General features: G+C 39.7%; 1 protein-coding gene across 3 annotated transcripts in view; it reads left to right on the forward strand.

Annotated features, from left to right (window-relative positions):
- Window positions 1-15,962, forward strand: part of LOC124553634 — a 518,253-nt gene that overhangs the window by 482,116 nt on the left and 20,175 nt on the right. For all 3 annotated transcript variants that reach the window (XM_047127501.1, XM_047127504.1, XM_047127503.1), the window contains one exon: window positions 41-255. In XM_047127501.1, coding sequence (XP_046983457.1) covers window positions 41-255 — 215 coding nt within the window. The remainder of the gene's footprint in view (window positions 1-40; window positions 256-15,962) is intronic.

Raw genomic sequence — 15,962 nt, forward strand, 5'->3', positions numbered from 1 at the left:
ATTAAATACTTTTTTCATTGTAATTCTTTCTATTTTTCAGCTTCCACCCCACCAGTAAATCTGAGAATAATCAACGCAACAGAGAACAGCATGTTGGTGGAGTGGGGCATGCCTGATAACATCAATGGACAGCTGAGGTCTTTTATCATAATTGTTGAACAGATTGACACACAAGTTAATTCTAATGAATGTTGTGATGATATCCCATTGCAAGATTATCGTGTATCTTCAGAGGAACCTTCTTACCAATATGAGGTATATGGACGAATGTTACAACCTATTTCATATGGTCTCTTAAAGGAATGCTAACTAAAATAATTGACGAATACTTTAGGAATAGGGAATTGCCTCTTACTAACTACTAACTAGCTACTAACATACTCAAGTAAGAAAATAAAATTTCAGGATACAAAAGACGCAATCTCAGATCACTTGGTCAATAGGAAATGACAGTGTAGAGAGGGTAGAGTCCCTCAAACCGTTAGGTGAAAACAACATCACGTGAGCTAGTTCTCAGTACTGGACGACTTTTGTTATTTATTTGTCTATCGGTTACATCCCAAACAAAGCCACAAAGTTTCAAGCGCTCCTAAAGAGCAGTGGAACTCACGTAACGCTAGGTATAGAAAGCTTTCTCAACTTTACAGCAATGCTATTTGTAGAGTAAATCTAATCGTATATCCAAAAGATCATCTAATAGAAAATGGATATAATGCATCCATCACAGTAGATAAAAAATGCTTGTCCTTTGAGACAGACATTGAAGCTGCATTTGAGACTGTTTGTGCAAAACACAGTACGATCAGTCGGCGCAGGCGGACAGATGGATCCTTCTACAGACAACTAGACATCCTCATGTGAAGCCAAAACGTTAAATGAAAAACCCACGACACAAGAATGCATGTTCCCCAGTCACTTTCTCATCACTGATGGACTATTTTGTCATCCAACATTTGATGACGATGATTTCAATAAGTGGACATCCTAATAAACCTAGGTGATTAATTTGAAAGTTACTTAGAACACATACTTTGGTAGCGCTTCATGATGGAAATGTATGAGGGTCGTTTGAAAAGTTCTCGGAATATATCATCATGTGGAGCCAAAACGTTTAATGAAAAATCCATGTCACAGGAATGCATGTTCCCCAGTCATATTCTCATCACTGAAGGACTCTTATGTCATTCAACATTTGATTAGGATGATTTCCATAAGTAGCAATCCTAATATACCTAGGTGATTAATTTGAAAGTTACTTAGAACACATGCTTTGATAGCACCTCATAATGGAAATGGAAGAGGATCGTTTGAAAAGTTCTGGGAATATATCCTCATACGTAGCCAAAATGTTGAATGAAAAACCCACGTCACTAGAATGTATGTTCCCCAGTCATACTCTCATCACTGAAGGACTCTTTTGTTATCCAACATTTGGTTAGGATGATTTCAATAAGTGGACATCCTAATAACCTAGGTGATTAATTTCAAAGTGATTTAGAACACATACTTTGTTAGCGCCTCATGATGAAAATGGAGGAGGATCGTTTGAAAAGTTCTAGGAATGTATCCTCACATGTAACCAAAACGTTTAATGAAAAACCCACGTCACTAGAATGTATGTTCCCCTTTCATACTCTCATCACTGAAGGACTCTTTTGTTATCCAACATTTGGTTAGGATGATTTCAATAAGTGAACATCCTAATAACCTAGGAGATTAACTTGAAAGTTACTTAGAACACATACATTGGTAGTGCCTCATGATGGAAATGTATGAGGACCATTTGAAAAGTTCTAGGAATATATCCTCATATGTAGCCAAAACGTTTAATGAAAATTCCATGTCACAGGAATGTATGTTCACCAGCCATATTCTCATCACTGAAGGACTCTTTTGTTGCCCAACATTTGGTTAGGATGATTTCAATAAGTGGACATCCTAATAACCTAGGCGATTTATTTGAAAGTTACTTAGAACACATACTTTGGTAGCGCCTCATGATGGAAATGGAAGAAGAGCATTTAAAAGGTTCTCGGAATATATCCTCATATGTAGCTAAAACGTTTAATGGAAAACATACGTAACTAGAATGTATGTTTCCCAGTCATACTCTCATCACTGAAGGACTCTTTTACTATCCAACATTTGGTTAGGATGATTTCAATAAGTGGACATCCTAATAACCTAGGTGATTAATTTCAAAGTTACTTAGAACACATACTTTGGTAGCGCCTCATGATGAAAATGGAAGAGGAGCGTTTGATAGGTTCTAGGAATATATCCTCATATGTAACTAAAACTTTTAATGGAAAACATATGTAATTAGAATGTATGTTCCCCAGTCATACTCTCATCTCTGATGGACTCTTCTGTTATCCAACGTTCGGTTAGGATGATTTCAATAAGTGGACATCCTAATACCCTAGGTGATTAATTTCAAAGTTACTTAGAACACATACTTTGGTAGCGCCTCATGATGAAAATGGAAGAGGATCGTTTGAAAAGTTCTAGGAATATATCCTCATATGTAGCCAAAACGTTTAATGAATAACCCACGTCACTAGAACGTATGTTCCCCAGTCATACTCTCGTCACTGAAGGACTCTATTGTTATCCAACATTTGGTTAGGATGATTTCAATAAGTGGACATGCTAATAACCTAGAAGATTCATTTGAAAGTTACTTAGAAAATATACTTTGGTAGCGCTTCATGATGGAAATGGAAGGGGATCGTTCGGAAAGTTCTAGGAATATATCCTAATATGTAGCCAACACGTTTAATGAAAAACCCACGTCACTAGAATGTATGTTCCCCAGTCATACTCTCAACACTGAAGAACTCTTTTGCTATCCAACATTTGGTTAGGATGGTTTCAATAAGTGGACATCCTTATAAACCTAGGTGGTTAATATGAAAGTTACTTAGAACACATGCTTTGGTAGCGCCTCAAGGTGGAATATATCCTCATATGTAGCCAAAACGTTTATTGAAGAAACCCACGTCACTAGAATGTATGTTCCCCTGTCATACTCTCATCACTGGCGAACTCTTTTGTTATCCAACATTTGGTTAGGATGATTTCAATAAGGGGACATCCTAATAACCTAGGTGATTAATTTGATAGTTACTTAGAACACATACTTTGGTTGTGCCTCATGGTTGAATAAATCCTCATATGTAGCCAAAACCTTCAATGAAAAACCCACGTCGCTCGAACGTATTTTCCCCGGTCATACTCTCATCGCTGAAGGACTCTTTTGTTATCCTAAATTTGGTTAGGATGATTTCAATAAGTGGACATGCTAATAACCTAGAAGATTAATTTGAAAGTTACTTGAACACATACTTTAATAGCGCCTCATGGTGGAAATGGAAGAGGATCGTTTGAAAAGTTCTAGGAATATATCCTCATATGTAGCCAAGACGTTCAACAGAAAACATACGTAACTAGAATGTATGTTCCCCAGTCGTACCCTCATCACTGAAGGACTCTTGTTATCCAACATTTGGTTAGGATGATTTCAATAAGTGGACATCCTAATAACCTAGGTGTTTAATTTGAAAGTAACTTAGAACACATACTTTGGTAGCGTCTCATGATGGAAATGGAAGAGGATCGTTTGAAAAGTTCCAGGAATATACCCTCATATGTAGCTAAAACGTTTAATGAATAACCCACGTCACTAGAACATATGTTCCCCAGTCATACTCTCATCACTGAAGGACTCTTTTGTTATCTAAAATTTGGTTAGGATGATTTCAATAAGTGGACATGCTAATAACCTAGAAGATTAATTTGAAAGTTACTTAGAACACATACATTGGTAGCACCACATGATGGAAATGGAAGAGGATCGTTCGAAAAGTTCTAGGAATACATCCTCATATGTAACCAAAACGTTTAATTAAAATCCCCCTCACTAGAATGTATGTTCCCCAGTCATACTCTCATCACTGAAGGACTCTTTTGTTATCCAACATTTGTTTAGGATGATTTCAATAAGTGGACATCCTAATAACCTAGGTGATTAATATGAAAGTTACTTGGAACACATACTTTGGTAGCGCCTCATAATGGAAATGGAAGAGGATCGTTTGAAAAGTTCTAGGAATATATCCTCATATGTAGCCGAAACGTTTAATGGAAAATATACGCAACTAGAATGTATGTTCCCCAGTCATATTCTCATCACTGAAGGACTATTTTGCTATCCAACATTTGTTTAGGATGTTTATAATAAGTGGACATCCTAATAACCTAGGTGATTAATTTGAAAATTACTTAGAACACATACTTTGGTAGCGCCTCATGATGGAAATGGAAGAGGATCGTTTGAAAAGTTCTAGGAATATATTCTCATATGTAGCCAAAACGTTTAATGAAAAACATACGTAACTAGAATGTATGTTCCCCAGTCATATTCTCATCACTGAAGGACTATTTTGTTATCCAACATTTGGTTTGGATGATTTCAATAAGTGGACATCCTAATAACCTAGGTGATTAATTTGAAAGTTACTTAGAACACATACTTTGGTAGCGCCTCATGATGGAAGTGGAAGAGGATCGTTTGAAACGTTCTAGGAATATATCCTCATATGTAGCCAAAACGTTTAATGGAAAACCCACGTCACTAGAACGTGTGTTCTTCAGTCAAACTCTCATCACTGAAGGACTCTTTTGCTATCCAACATTTGGTTAGGATGATTTCAATAAGTGGACATTCTAATAACCTAAGTGATTAATTTGACAGTTACTTAGATCACATATTTTGTTAGCGCCTCATGATGGAAATGGAAGAGGATCGTTACAAAAGTTCTAGGAATATATCCTCATATGTAGCCAAAACGTTTAATGAAAAACATATGTAACTAGAATGCATGTTCCCCAGTCATATTCCCATCACTGAAGGATTATTTTGTCATCCAACATTTGGTTAGGATGATTTCAATAAGTGGACATGCTAATAACCTAGAAGATTAATTTGAATGTTACTTAGAACACATACTTTGGTAGCGCCTCATGATGGAAATGGAAGAGGATCGTTCGAAAAGTTCTAGGAATATATCCTCATGTGTAGCCAAAACGTTTAATGAAAAACCCACTTCACTAGCATATATTTTCCCCAGTAATGCTCTCATCACTGAAGGACTCTTTTGTCATCCAACATTTGGTTAGGATAATTTCAATAAGTGGACATCTTAATAACCTAGGTGATTTATTTGAAAGTTACTTAGAACACATACTTTTGTAGCGCCTCATGATGAAAATGTATGAGGGTGGTTTGTGAAGTTCTTGGAATCATCACGAGAGGTCAGCGCTGGCACAGCGAGTTGTTCACGTGATATTCATTGGACTGTAGCCTGTAAACACGTGCCACATCAGTGCTCTCGAAAGAGATGTGTGGCGGTGAAGTGGCACTGTTGTTGTTCTCACGTAGTGATTTGCGAAGATGGTAAAATCGAAATTCGAGCAGTGATTAAGTACTTCGTAAAGAAAGGTATGAAAGCAAAGAGCATTCATGCTGGTTTACAGAATACATTGGGGGACTCTGCTCCTTTACACTGAACTGCTTCCAGGTGGAGAAATGCATTTAAAAATTTTCGGTAGAGCTTCGATGATGATCCGCACAGTGGTCGGCCAAGATGTGTCAATATACCAGAAATCAATGCAAAAGTGCACTAAATATTCACGGAGGACCGCCGTTTGAAAGTGCGAGAAACTGCTCTTGCTTGTCAGACATCATCTGAAAGAGTATATCCCATTTTAACTGAAGAATTAGAAGTAAGAAAGTTATCTGCAAGATGGGTGCCGCGAATCTTGACGCTGGATCAAAAACGCGTGAGAATGGACATATATGAGCAATGTTCGGACAGTTTCAGGAGAAACGAACAAGATTTTTTGGACCGGTTTGTGAATACAGATTAAACTTGGATGCACTACTAAACCCCAGAGACAAAACAACAGTCAAAGCAGTGGAAACATGCTGATTCTCCTCCACCAAAGAAAGCAAAGACAATTCCTTTGGTGGGAAAGGTCATGGCATCAGTGTTCTGGGATGCGAAGGGGATTCTGTTTGTATATTAACTCCCAACTGTGCAACCAATTACTGTAAATTACTATGATAACCTCCTGGGAAAATTGCAACAAAATATAAGCGATAAAAGGTCACGTTTAGCAAGGAAGAGTGTCATCTTCCATCGAGACAACGCGCCCGCACATATGTGCCGTCATCATGAAAAAATTACCCGAACTAAGGTACGAATTGTTGCCACACCCGCCTTATTCACCTGATATGGTTCCGTCAGACTTCCATCTCTTCCCAAAACTGCAAAACTTTCTTGGTGGACAAAGGTTCACTTTGACCGAAGAACTGATAGCCAGAGTTGACATCTATTTTGCAGGCCTGGAGGAAACTCATTTTAGAGATGGGAACAAGGCACTGGCACATCGCTGGACCAAGTGAATTAATCTACAAAAAGACTACATTCAAAAGTAAAATAGTTTCAGTGATGTAAGTATTTTTTTCCTAATCCGTTCTGAGAGCTTTTCAAACCCCCCTCCTATTACCTCTAATGGCAACAAGTAGAGCAGACCATTTAGATGATTTCTGTCTTGAGACTAGTGCCAGTGACTGTTAGGTAGTTCGTAATTAGAGAGGTCAACTAAGAGATACAAGAAGATTTATATATTTAGTAAAGTAGATCTACATCTACATCTACTTTTATACTCCGCAAGCCACCCAACGGTGTGTGGCGGAGGGCACTTTACGTGCCACTGTCATTACCTACCTTTCCTGTTCCAGTCGCGTATGGTTCGCGGGAAGAACGACTGTCTGAAAGCCTCCGTGCGCGCTCTAATCTCTCTAATTCTACATTCGTGATCTCCTCGGGAGGTATAAGTAGGGGGAAGCAATATTTTCGATACCTCATCCAGAAACGCACCCTCTCGAAACCTGGCGAGCAAGCTACACCGCGATGCAGAGCGCCTCTCTTGCAGAGTCTACCACTTGAGTTTATTAAACATCTCCGTAACGCTATCACGGTTACCAAATAACCCTGTGACGAAACGCGCCGCTCTTCTTTGGATCCTCTCTATCTCCTCCGTCAGACCGATCTGGTATGGATCCCACACTGATGAGCAATACTCAAGTATAGGTCGAACGAGTGTTTTGTAAGCCACCTCCTTTGTTGATGGACTACATTTTCTAAGCACTCTCCCAATGAATCTCAACCTGGTACCCGCCTTACCAACAATTAATTTTATATGATCATTCCACTTCAAATCGTTCCGCACGCATACTCCCAGATATTGTACAGAAGTAACTGCTACCAGTGTTTGTTCCGCTATCATATAATCATACAATAAAGGATCCTTCTTTCTATGTATTCGCAATACATTACATTTGTCTATGTTAAGGGTCAGTTGCCACTCCCTGCACCAAGTGCCTATCCGCTGCAGATCTTCCTGCATTTCGCTACAATTTTCTAATGCTGCAACTTCTCTGTATACTACAGCATCATCCGCGAAAAGCCGCATGGAACTTCCGACACTATCTACTAGGTCATTTATATATATTGTGAAAAGCAATGGTCCCATAACACTCACCTGTGGCACGCCAGAGGTTACTTTAACGTCTGTAGACGTCTCTCCATTGATAACAACATGCTGTGTTCTGTTTGCTAAAAACTCTTCAATCCAGCCACACAGCTGGTCTGATATTCCGTAGGCTCTTACTTTGTTTATCAGGCGACAGTGCGGAACTGTAGAGGCTTATCTCACTAGGGGTAAGACAGATACTGCGTATAGGAAAATTAAAAAGACCTTTGAAGAAAAGAGAATGACTTGCATGAATATCAAGAGGTCAGATGGAAACCCAGTTCTACGCAAAGAATGGAAAGCAGAAAGGTGGAAGGAGTATATAGAGGGTCTATACAAGGGCGATGTTCTTGAGGACAATATTATGGAAATGGAAGAGGATGTAGATGAAGATGAAATGGGAGATACGATACTGCGTGAAGAGTTTGACAGAGCACTGAAAGACCTGAGTCGAAACAAGTCCCCCAGAGTAGACAACATTCCATTAGAACTACTGACAGCCTTGGGAGAGCCAGTCCTGACAAACCTCTACCATCTGGTGAGCAAGATGTATGAGACAAGCGAAATACCTTCAGACTTCAAGAAGAATGCAATAATTCCAATCCCAAAGAAAGCAGGTGTTCACAGATGTAAAAATTACCGAACTATCAGTTTTATAAGTCACAGCTGCAAAATACTAACGCGAATTCTTTACAGACGAATGGAAAAACTGATAGAAGCCGACCTCGGGGAAGATCAGATTGGATTCCATAGAAATGTTGGAACACGTGAGGCAATACTGAGCCTGCGACTTATCTTAAAAGAAAGATTAAGGAAAGACAAACCTACGTTTCTATTATTTGTAGACTTAGAGAAAGCTTTTGACAATGTTGATTGGAATACTCACTTTCAAATTCTGAAGGTGGCAGGGGTAAAATACAGGGAGCGAAAGGCTACTTACAGATTGTACAGAAGGCAGATGGCAGTTATAAGAGTCGAGGGGTATGAAAGGGAAGCAGTGGTTGGGAAGGGAGTGAGACAGGGTTGTAGCCTATACCCAATGTTATTCAATCTGTATATTGAGCAAGCAATAAAGGAATCAAAAGAAAAGTATGAAGTAGGAATTAAAATCCATGGAGAAGAAATAAAAATTTTGAGGTTCGCTGATGACATTGTAATTCTGTCAGAGTCAGCAAAGGACTTGGAAGAGCAGCTGAGCGAAATGGACAGTGTCTTGAAAGGAGGGTATAAGATGAACGTCAACAAAAGGAAAACTAGGATAATGGAATGTAGTCAAATTAAGTTGGGTGATGCTGAGGGAATTAGATTAGGAAATGAGACACTTAAAGTAGTAAAGGAGTTTTGCTATTTGGGGAGCAAAATAACTGATCATGGTTGAAGTAGAGAGGATATAAAATGTAGAATAGCTATGGCAAGGAAAGCGTCTCTGAAGAAGAAAAATTTGTTAACATCGAGTGTAGAGTTAAATGCCAGGAAGTCGTTTCTGAAAGTATTTGTATGGAGTGTAGCCATGTATGGAAGTGAAACGTGGACGATAAATAGTTTAGACAAGAAGAGAATAGAAGCTTTCGAAATGTGGTGCTACAGAAGAATGCTGATGATTAGATGGTTAGATCACATAACTAATGAGGAGGTATTGAATAGAGTTGGGGAGAAGAGGAGCTTGTGGCACAACTTGACTAGAAGAAGGGATCGGTTGGTAGGACATGTTCTGAGACATCGAGGGATCACCAGTTTAGTATTGCAGGGCAGCGTGGAGGGTAAAAATCGTAGAGGGAGACCAAGAAATGGATACACTAAGAAGATTCAGAAGGATGTAGGCTGCAGTAGTTGGAGATGAAGAAGCTTGCACAGGATAGAGTAGCATGGAGAGCTGCATCAAACCAGTCTCAGGACTGAAGACCACAACAACAACAACCTTAGAATGATAAACTGTGTACTGGTGACTGCAAAAAAATGGATAGATTATTGTGAGGCACTACGGGATAATAAATTGTGATGGCTCTGACAAAATTGACAGATTATTGCATGGTACTACGGGAAAACGCGTTTGACATCGTCTAATAGGAGAAGAAATTTGATAACTTGTAACTTAATCGTACTTTATGGCATTTCGACATTTCCTACACTTATCCATTTATCCGAATACTCTTTATCTATAAGATATCTGTACTTGCCAGGAAGGAAATTTTACCATTGGTCTGTCAAATTCACATACGGAAGAAATTGCACTCGTAGAGTGGATCCGGTAACAGTTGATGAAATATGTATAGAAGCAGTAAGAGTATTAGCTCCTAAAAGTAACATAAGTGTGGGCGAGAAGAATGCTCCTAAACACCTTGATGAGGACAACAGTATTATCATTCTCCCTCCTGACAACGGCAATGAAACAGTTTTGGAATTTGGCCCACTATCACAGTAAGGTTATTGATTTATTATTTCTTCAGACATACAGGAAGTGGATTAATTGACCTAGTGATTGCCCGCGAAAGGCAAAGGTCCCGAGTTCGAGTCTCGGTCGGGCACACAGTTTTAATCTGCCAGGAAGTTTCATATCAGCGCACACTCCGCTGCAGAGTGAAAATCTCATTCTGTAGAAATGATTCGTTTTCGTGAGCATGTCAATGGTTTTAATCCAAATATTCAATTCAGTGTGGAGTAGGAGGTAGATGGATGGGTTCTGGACAGAAGATGGAATCATGGCTCACACTGTAAAATGAAATTGTATGTCCATCGACCGTTCCTACCCTGGGATTGAAACCATCATCCACGACAAAAAGCGATGTTTTACAGAAACGTCGGTGGATAGAGCGAGGAACATCTGTGAACCAGATCTGCTGGAAACATCATTTTAGTATCTCACCAATGCATTCCTAAATAACGAATATCCGTATGCAGAAATAACAAAGACGTTAGGATAGACATGAGAAGGTCATAACGAAGTACAGGTGTCTGCGTAGTTCAAGGTTTTCCTGACGTTCGTAAAATACATTACTGACGGCACAGGAAAGATGGTGAGTAAATGAAATATCGCTGTAATCTGCAAATCCATCCGGAAGATACAGGAACACCTTAATTCGGCCAAGGGTGCTCCCAAACCGCTGAAAAAAGCCGGAGTTTGCAGGATACTGCGCAGTTGTGGAGACGTATACTTTGGCACAACTAAAAGATCGGTCATAAAGCAGCTACAACCTCACCTAAGCAATTGTAGAAGGGGAGAAACTGTCATAGCAGCTCTTATGGAACATGCTTTGTGACAAGGAGACCACGGGACTCGTTTTGGTAACACCCAAGCACTGGCAGCCACAAGCAAATATTATGAAACACCGTAAAGAAACCCCATAGAAATCACTAGACATGCGAATAATTTTCAGCAGTAAGATGCCGCTGTGAAACTAAACGCTCCCTTGATTCCGGTGCAGAAGAAGATGCTTACCATGGGGTGCTAGTAACAACGGACACTGGCCGAATACAGATGGGGTATTCAAAACATATAACGTCATGAGTCTGCCTGGGAGCAAATGGAGACGAAATTTTGCATCAATTAGTAGTGAGGACAAGCCTCGTGTTGATATTTCCTAAGAAACTTTCATCCCCCTAACCTGTTTCTTTACATCCAACTGACAAGTCAAATACCAGTTTTCATAGATTTAGCTATAAATATTTGTTAATACTATAAATATTTTCATCCCCCAAGGGAATGAATTTACTAAAACAGTGAAACACGTTACTTTATATATACAACACAAAATCCATTTTCAAATTTTCATAATTTCGCTTTGAAAACGTTTTCATAATGAAATAATATCACAAAACATTACATCCTCTATTTCACTCCCTTGGAGGGTCAAATTTCCAAAAACACTGATTCACGTACTTTTTTCAAATGGTTCAAATGGCTCTGAGCACTATGGGACTCAACTGCTGAGGTCATTAGTCCCCTAGAACTTAGAACTAGTTAAACCTAACTAACCTAAGGACATCACAAACATCCATGCCCGAGGCAGGATTCGAACCTGCGACCGTAGCGGTCTTGCGGTTCCAGATTGCAGCGCCTTTAACCGCACGGCCACTTCGGCCGGCTTACTTTTTTCATTTTTAACTGAAAGATCAAATACCACTTTTCATACCAGTTGCTTTACACATGTTTTAATAGTTCCTTACTTATTATTCATATGCAAAACAACTTTCGCCCCTATTTTACCCCCTTGCCATTTAATTTCCAAAAATTCTGAAGTTAGTACTTTTTAATTCTCTCTGGGAAAATAAATCATAGCTCGATCTTTAAAATTGCCTTAATGGCGACACATTTTCAAAAAGTTTTTCCTTCCCTGTTTCACCCATATAGGGGTTAAATTTCCAAAAACAGTGAATTCCTATTTCTCTCATTTGTAACTGAGAAGTCAAACAGCAGTTTTCCTACATTTTGGTTTAAAATGCTTTCACAACGAAATATTTTCATAAAACATTTCACCTCCCTATTTCACCCTCTTAGGGACTCAATTTCCAAAAACAGTGACATGCATATTTTTTTGTTTCTAACAGAGGAGCCAAACACAGGTTTTCATAGAATTAGCTACAAGAATGTTAGCATAATAAGATATTTCCACTATCATCCCTTATTCCACCCACATACCAGTTGAATTTCCTAAAACAGTGATACATGTAGTTTTTTGTCTACCCAAGAAGTCAAATGCAAATTTTCATGAATTTAGCTTGGAGAGTGTGTCCATAATGAAATATTTCATGAAACTCTTTGGTTGCTATTTCAAACCCTATAGGGGTCAAAATTCCAGAAACACTTTTTTACTTGTAACCACGATGTTAAATACCAGTGTGCATAGATGTAGCTTTAAAAACACTTTAGTAGTTCATTTACAACTATTTATTTTCAAAAAGTAATTCACCTAGCATTTCAACCCCATATGTGGTTACATTTTCAATAATGCTAACAAACGTATTTCTTTATTTCTGACCAAGAAACCGAATACCAGTTTTCATAGATCTGGCCTCAAAATTGCGTTAATAGAAAATATTTTCAAAAACATATCTGTCCCTTTTTCACTCCCTTAGTAGTGGAAATTCGAAAAATACCTTCTTAAGCGATGTCTACAGTAAAAAATCATAATCCTCTATAAATTTCAAGTTTCTATCGTTAGAGGCTTGGTCTGTTCGATAATGAGTCAGTGAGTGAGTGGGCCAGACGAAACATGGCCCTTTATATACAGAGGTTAGACGAATATTATTACAGTAACTGTGATCAGTTTGTGACCTCTCATTATAAAAGTGACACATTACCACATAAACTGTTGACAGAAGTCATGAGTGCGATAGTGTCTGATTTTACAGTATGATGTAGTTGCATTTAAATTACATTAAAAATGTCCAGACAAGAAAATGAACCCTCGTGCCCTCTAGATACTTGTTTTTAGATCAAAAAGTCTTACATTTTATATTCACACTCCCACAGCAATTTAATACAACTTTTGTTAATGACCTTCTACATACATATTCATTTAAAGTAAATCTAATCATTAAATCTAAACAATCATTAACTGGTGCGATTAGATGAGGAACTATGATGGCCTTCTTATTACCTGTAGCTTGTGAAGGATTTATGATTCTCGCACATATGCGTATTTGACTTTTATGAAATAGTCTGTAACTTTTGAGAGACATAGAGAATTTGGAACGTGGCCTGTTGTAGTCTGTGCTGACATTGTCACTTTTTGTTAAATATTTCATATGCTGTGATTACTTCAGTGGTTTAAGTGTTATTAATTTCTGTTGTACTGTGCAGTATTCATAATTAACTGTTGTACTTGCTTATCATTGAATCATGCATTAAGTTAGAATGAGCTCACCTAACAGCTGCAATTTTTATGCTGTATTTGCTTTTATGTTAGCTTCTTAATGAGGCCTGTACCGTAGTTCCCATGGAAAAGCAATATCCATCTTATGTTTTCGTTCACTGTAGTCGCCATTGTGTGTGCTCCAACCGCTTCACCAGTGCCTGTTTGGACCCACCCGTAAAATTCCCACATCCAGCAGCACTCTGTGCTAGTGTAGCCAGCCCTTCTCAGCCACCAACTAAACACATAGTTAACGCCGCCTCTGTTAGCTGAAGGCTCCATGAGGCAACTACCCATAATGTCACAATTCTGAACTACGAAAACCGCGTTCCTGATGCAGCTGCCCCATTCCTCAGTATATTATGTGACAAATTACACGAAATAAATGAAAACAAGTAGTTTAGAAGCACTGTAAGTGTTTAGTGGCAATGTAACTTAGTTTAAGAGAGAATATACACTCGGAATACATAGTGAAGATCGAAAATGCTAATACAAGTAAAGAGTTTCCTTAAGTGAATAACTTCGTAAATTTTTAATACGTTTGGTGTCTATGGAAATTGTGTTTATCTTTAATATTGAATGATAAATTAGTCTCAAGTATATTTAGGGCGTACATTTCATACTTTACAACTTTCCTATGTATAGAAAGTTGTTAGATGCTAAATAACTTCCTCTGTGAATTATCAGAGTGATCAATGAATACAGTATAACTAATGAAAATAAAAAGTTACTAATTGTTTAGGGATAAAGGAGACGACTCAGCGAAAGGAAGAAGTGCTGTGTCATCGATAGTGACACAAACAAGAGCTTGGCTAGTTTCTTGAATGCACTTCCTTTTTCTAGATGAAGGAAAAAAACATGCACACAAATACACATACACACACTCACTCACCTGCACATGCCTCTGCCTCTACATTGTGCTCAGCCGACAGCCAGCTCTTCACTGGCCCACGATGAGTGGACTGTGCCGAGTTAGAGGTGTGCAGTAGGGTGGAGTGAGGGATGGAGAGAGTCCAGAGGCACGGAGTGGTCGAGGGAGTGCCAAGCGACTTGTGGGAGAGTGGAAAGGAGTCTGTAAGATACCTAGGGGTGCAGGTAGAGGGCCAGGTGGCAGAAGGCTGAGCATACACTTTCATGGACTAGGCAGAGAGATAACAGTACACAATCAGCTGATGTGGGGACAAATTTGGTGGAGGTAATGGGACACAGGGTGGTGTATACTCTCTCTCTCTCTCTCTCTCTCTCTCTCTGTCTCACACACACACACACACACACACACACACACCACACACACACACACACACACACACACACACACACACAACTATGCAATTCAGTAAAGCTAGTGGTGATGGAGAGGATCCAGATGGCATGGGTTGTGAAGAAGCCATTGAAATCCCATATGTTGTGCTCTGCTGCATGTTGTGCCTCTGGGTGGTGTACCTCGTTTTTGGCACCAGTTTGGCGGCGGCCAGTCATTCTGGTTGACAGCTGGTTGTTTGTTATACCAATGTAAAACGCTGTGCAGTAGTTGTAGCAGAGTTTGTATGTAACATGGCTGCTTTCACAAGTGGTCTGACCTCTCATGGGCTGGGATAAACCTCTGACAGTACTGTACTAAGCTGTACTCAGTGAGTGGATTAACCAGGTCTTGCATCTGGACCTTTCACAGCGGTATAATCCTTGTGGCAGGGGACTAGGGATGGGAGTGGCAAAGGGATGGGCTAGGATTTTGTGGAGATTGCGTAGGTGGAGGAAAACCACTTTGGGAAGCCACTCAGCCGGACCTACTCCAGTCCCATCACAGACTTATCCTACCCTATCAGAGCCTGTACCACCTGTGAAAGCAGCTATGTTGTATACCAGCTCTGTTGCAGACACTACACAGTGTTTTACATTGGTCTGATAACACAGCAGCTGTCAAATAGAATGAATGGCCACCACCAAATTGTCTGCAAAAACTGGCTGGACCACCCAGTGCTACAACATGCGAGGTTTCAATGACAACTTCAAAACCCATGCCATCTGGATCCTCCCCACCACCACCAGATTCTCTGAGCTGTGAAGATGGGAGCTATCCTTACAGCACATTCTTCGATCCTGCAATCTTCTGGTCGAAAGGAAAGGTAACTCGGTGCCCCTCCACCCCCACACAGTAGTGTGTGTGTGTGTGTGTGTAAGTGTGGGTGTTTGTGCGTATGCCCTCCCCCACCCAGTACCACTACATCAACTAAATGTGTGCTGTTATCTCACTCCCTAGTCTATGAAATCATGTTGCCAGCATCGTGACACCAGCTGTCTTACCTGCACCCCTAGGTAGCCCACAGACGTCTCCCCACTCTCCCACAAGCCGCTAGATGCTTCCCCAAACTCCCTCCCAGCCTCCCACTTGTCTCCACCCCTCACCCATCCACATACCCCCACCACACCCCAATATACTTACTGTTGGCCAGTAAAGAGCTGGCAGTCGATTGAGCATAATGTAGGGAGACATCTGTGCACATTTGT

This window comes from Schistocerca americana, chromosome 11, assembly GCF_021461395.2.
Source record: "Schistocerca americana isolate TAMUIC-IGC-003095 chromosome 11, iqSchAmer2.1, whole genome shotgun sequence".
In the NCBI taxonomy this organism is placed as follows: domain Eukaryota; kingdom Metazoa; phylum Arthropoda; class Insecta; order Orthoptera; family Acrididae; genus Schistocerca; species Schistocerca americana.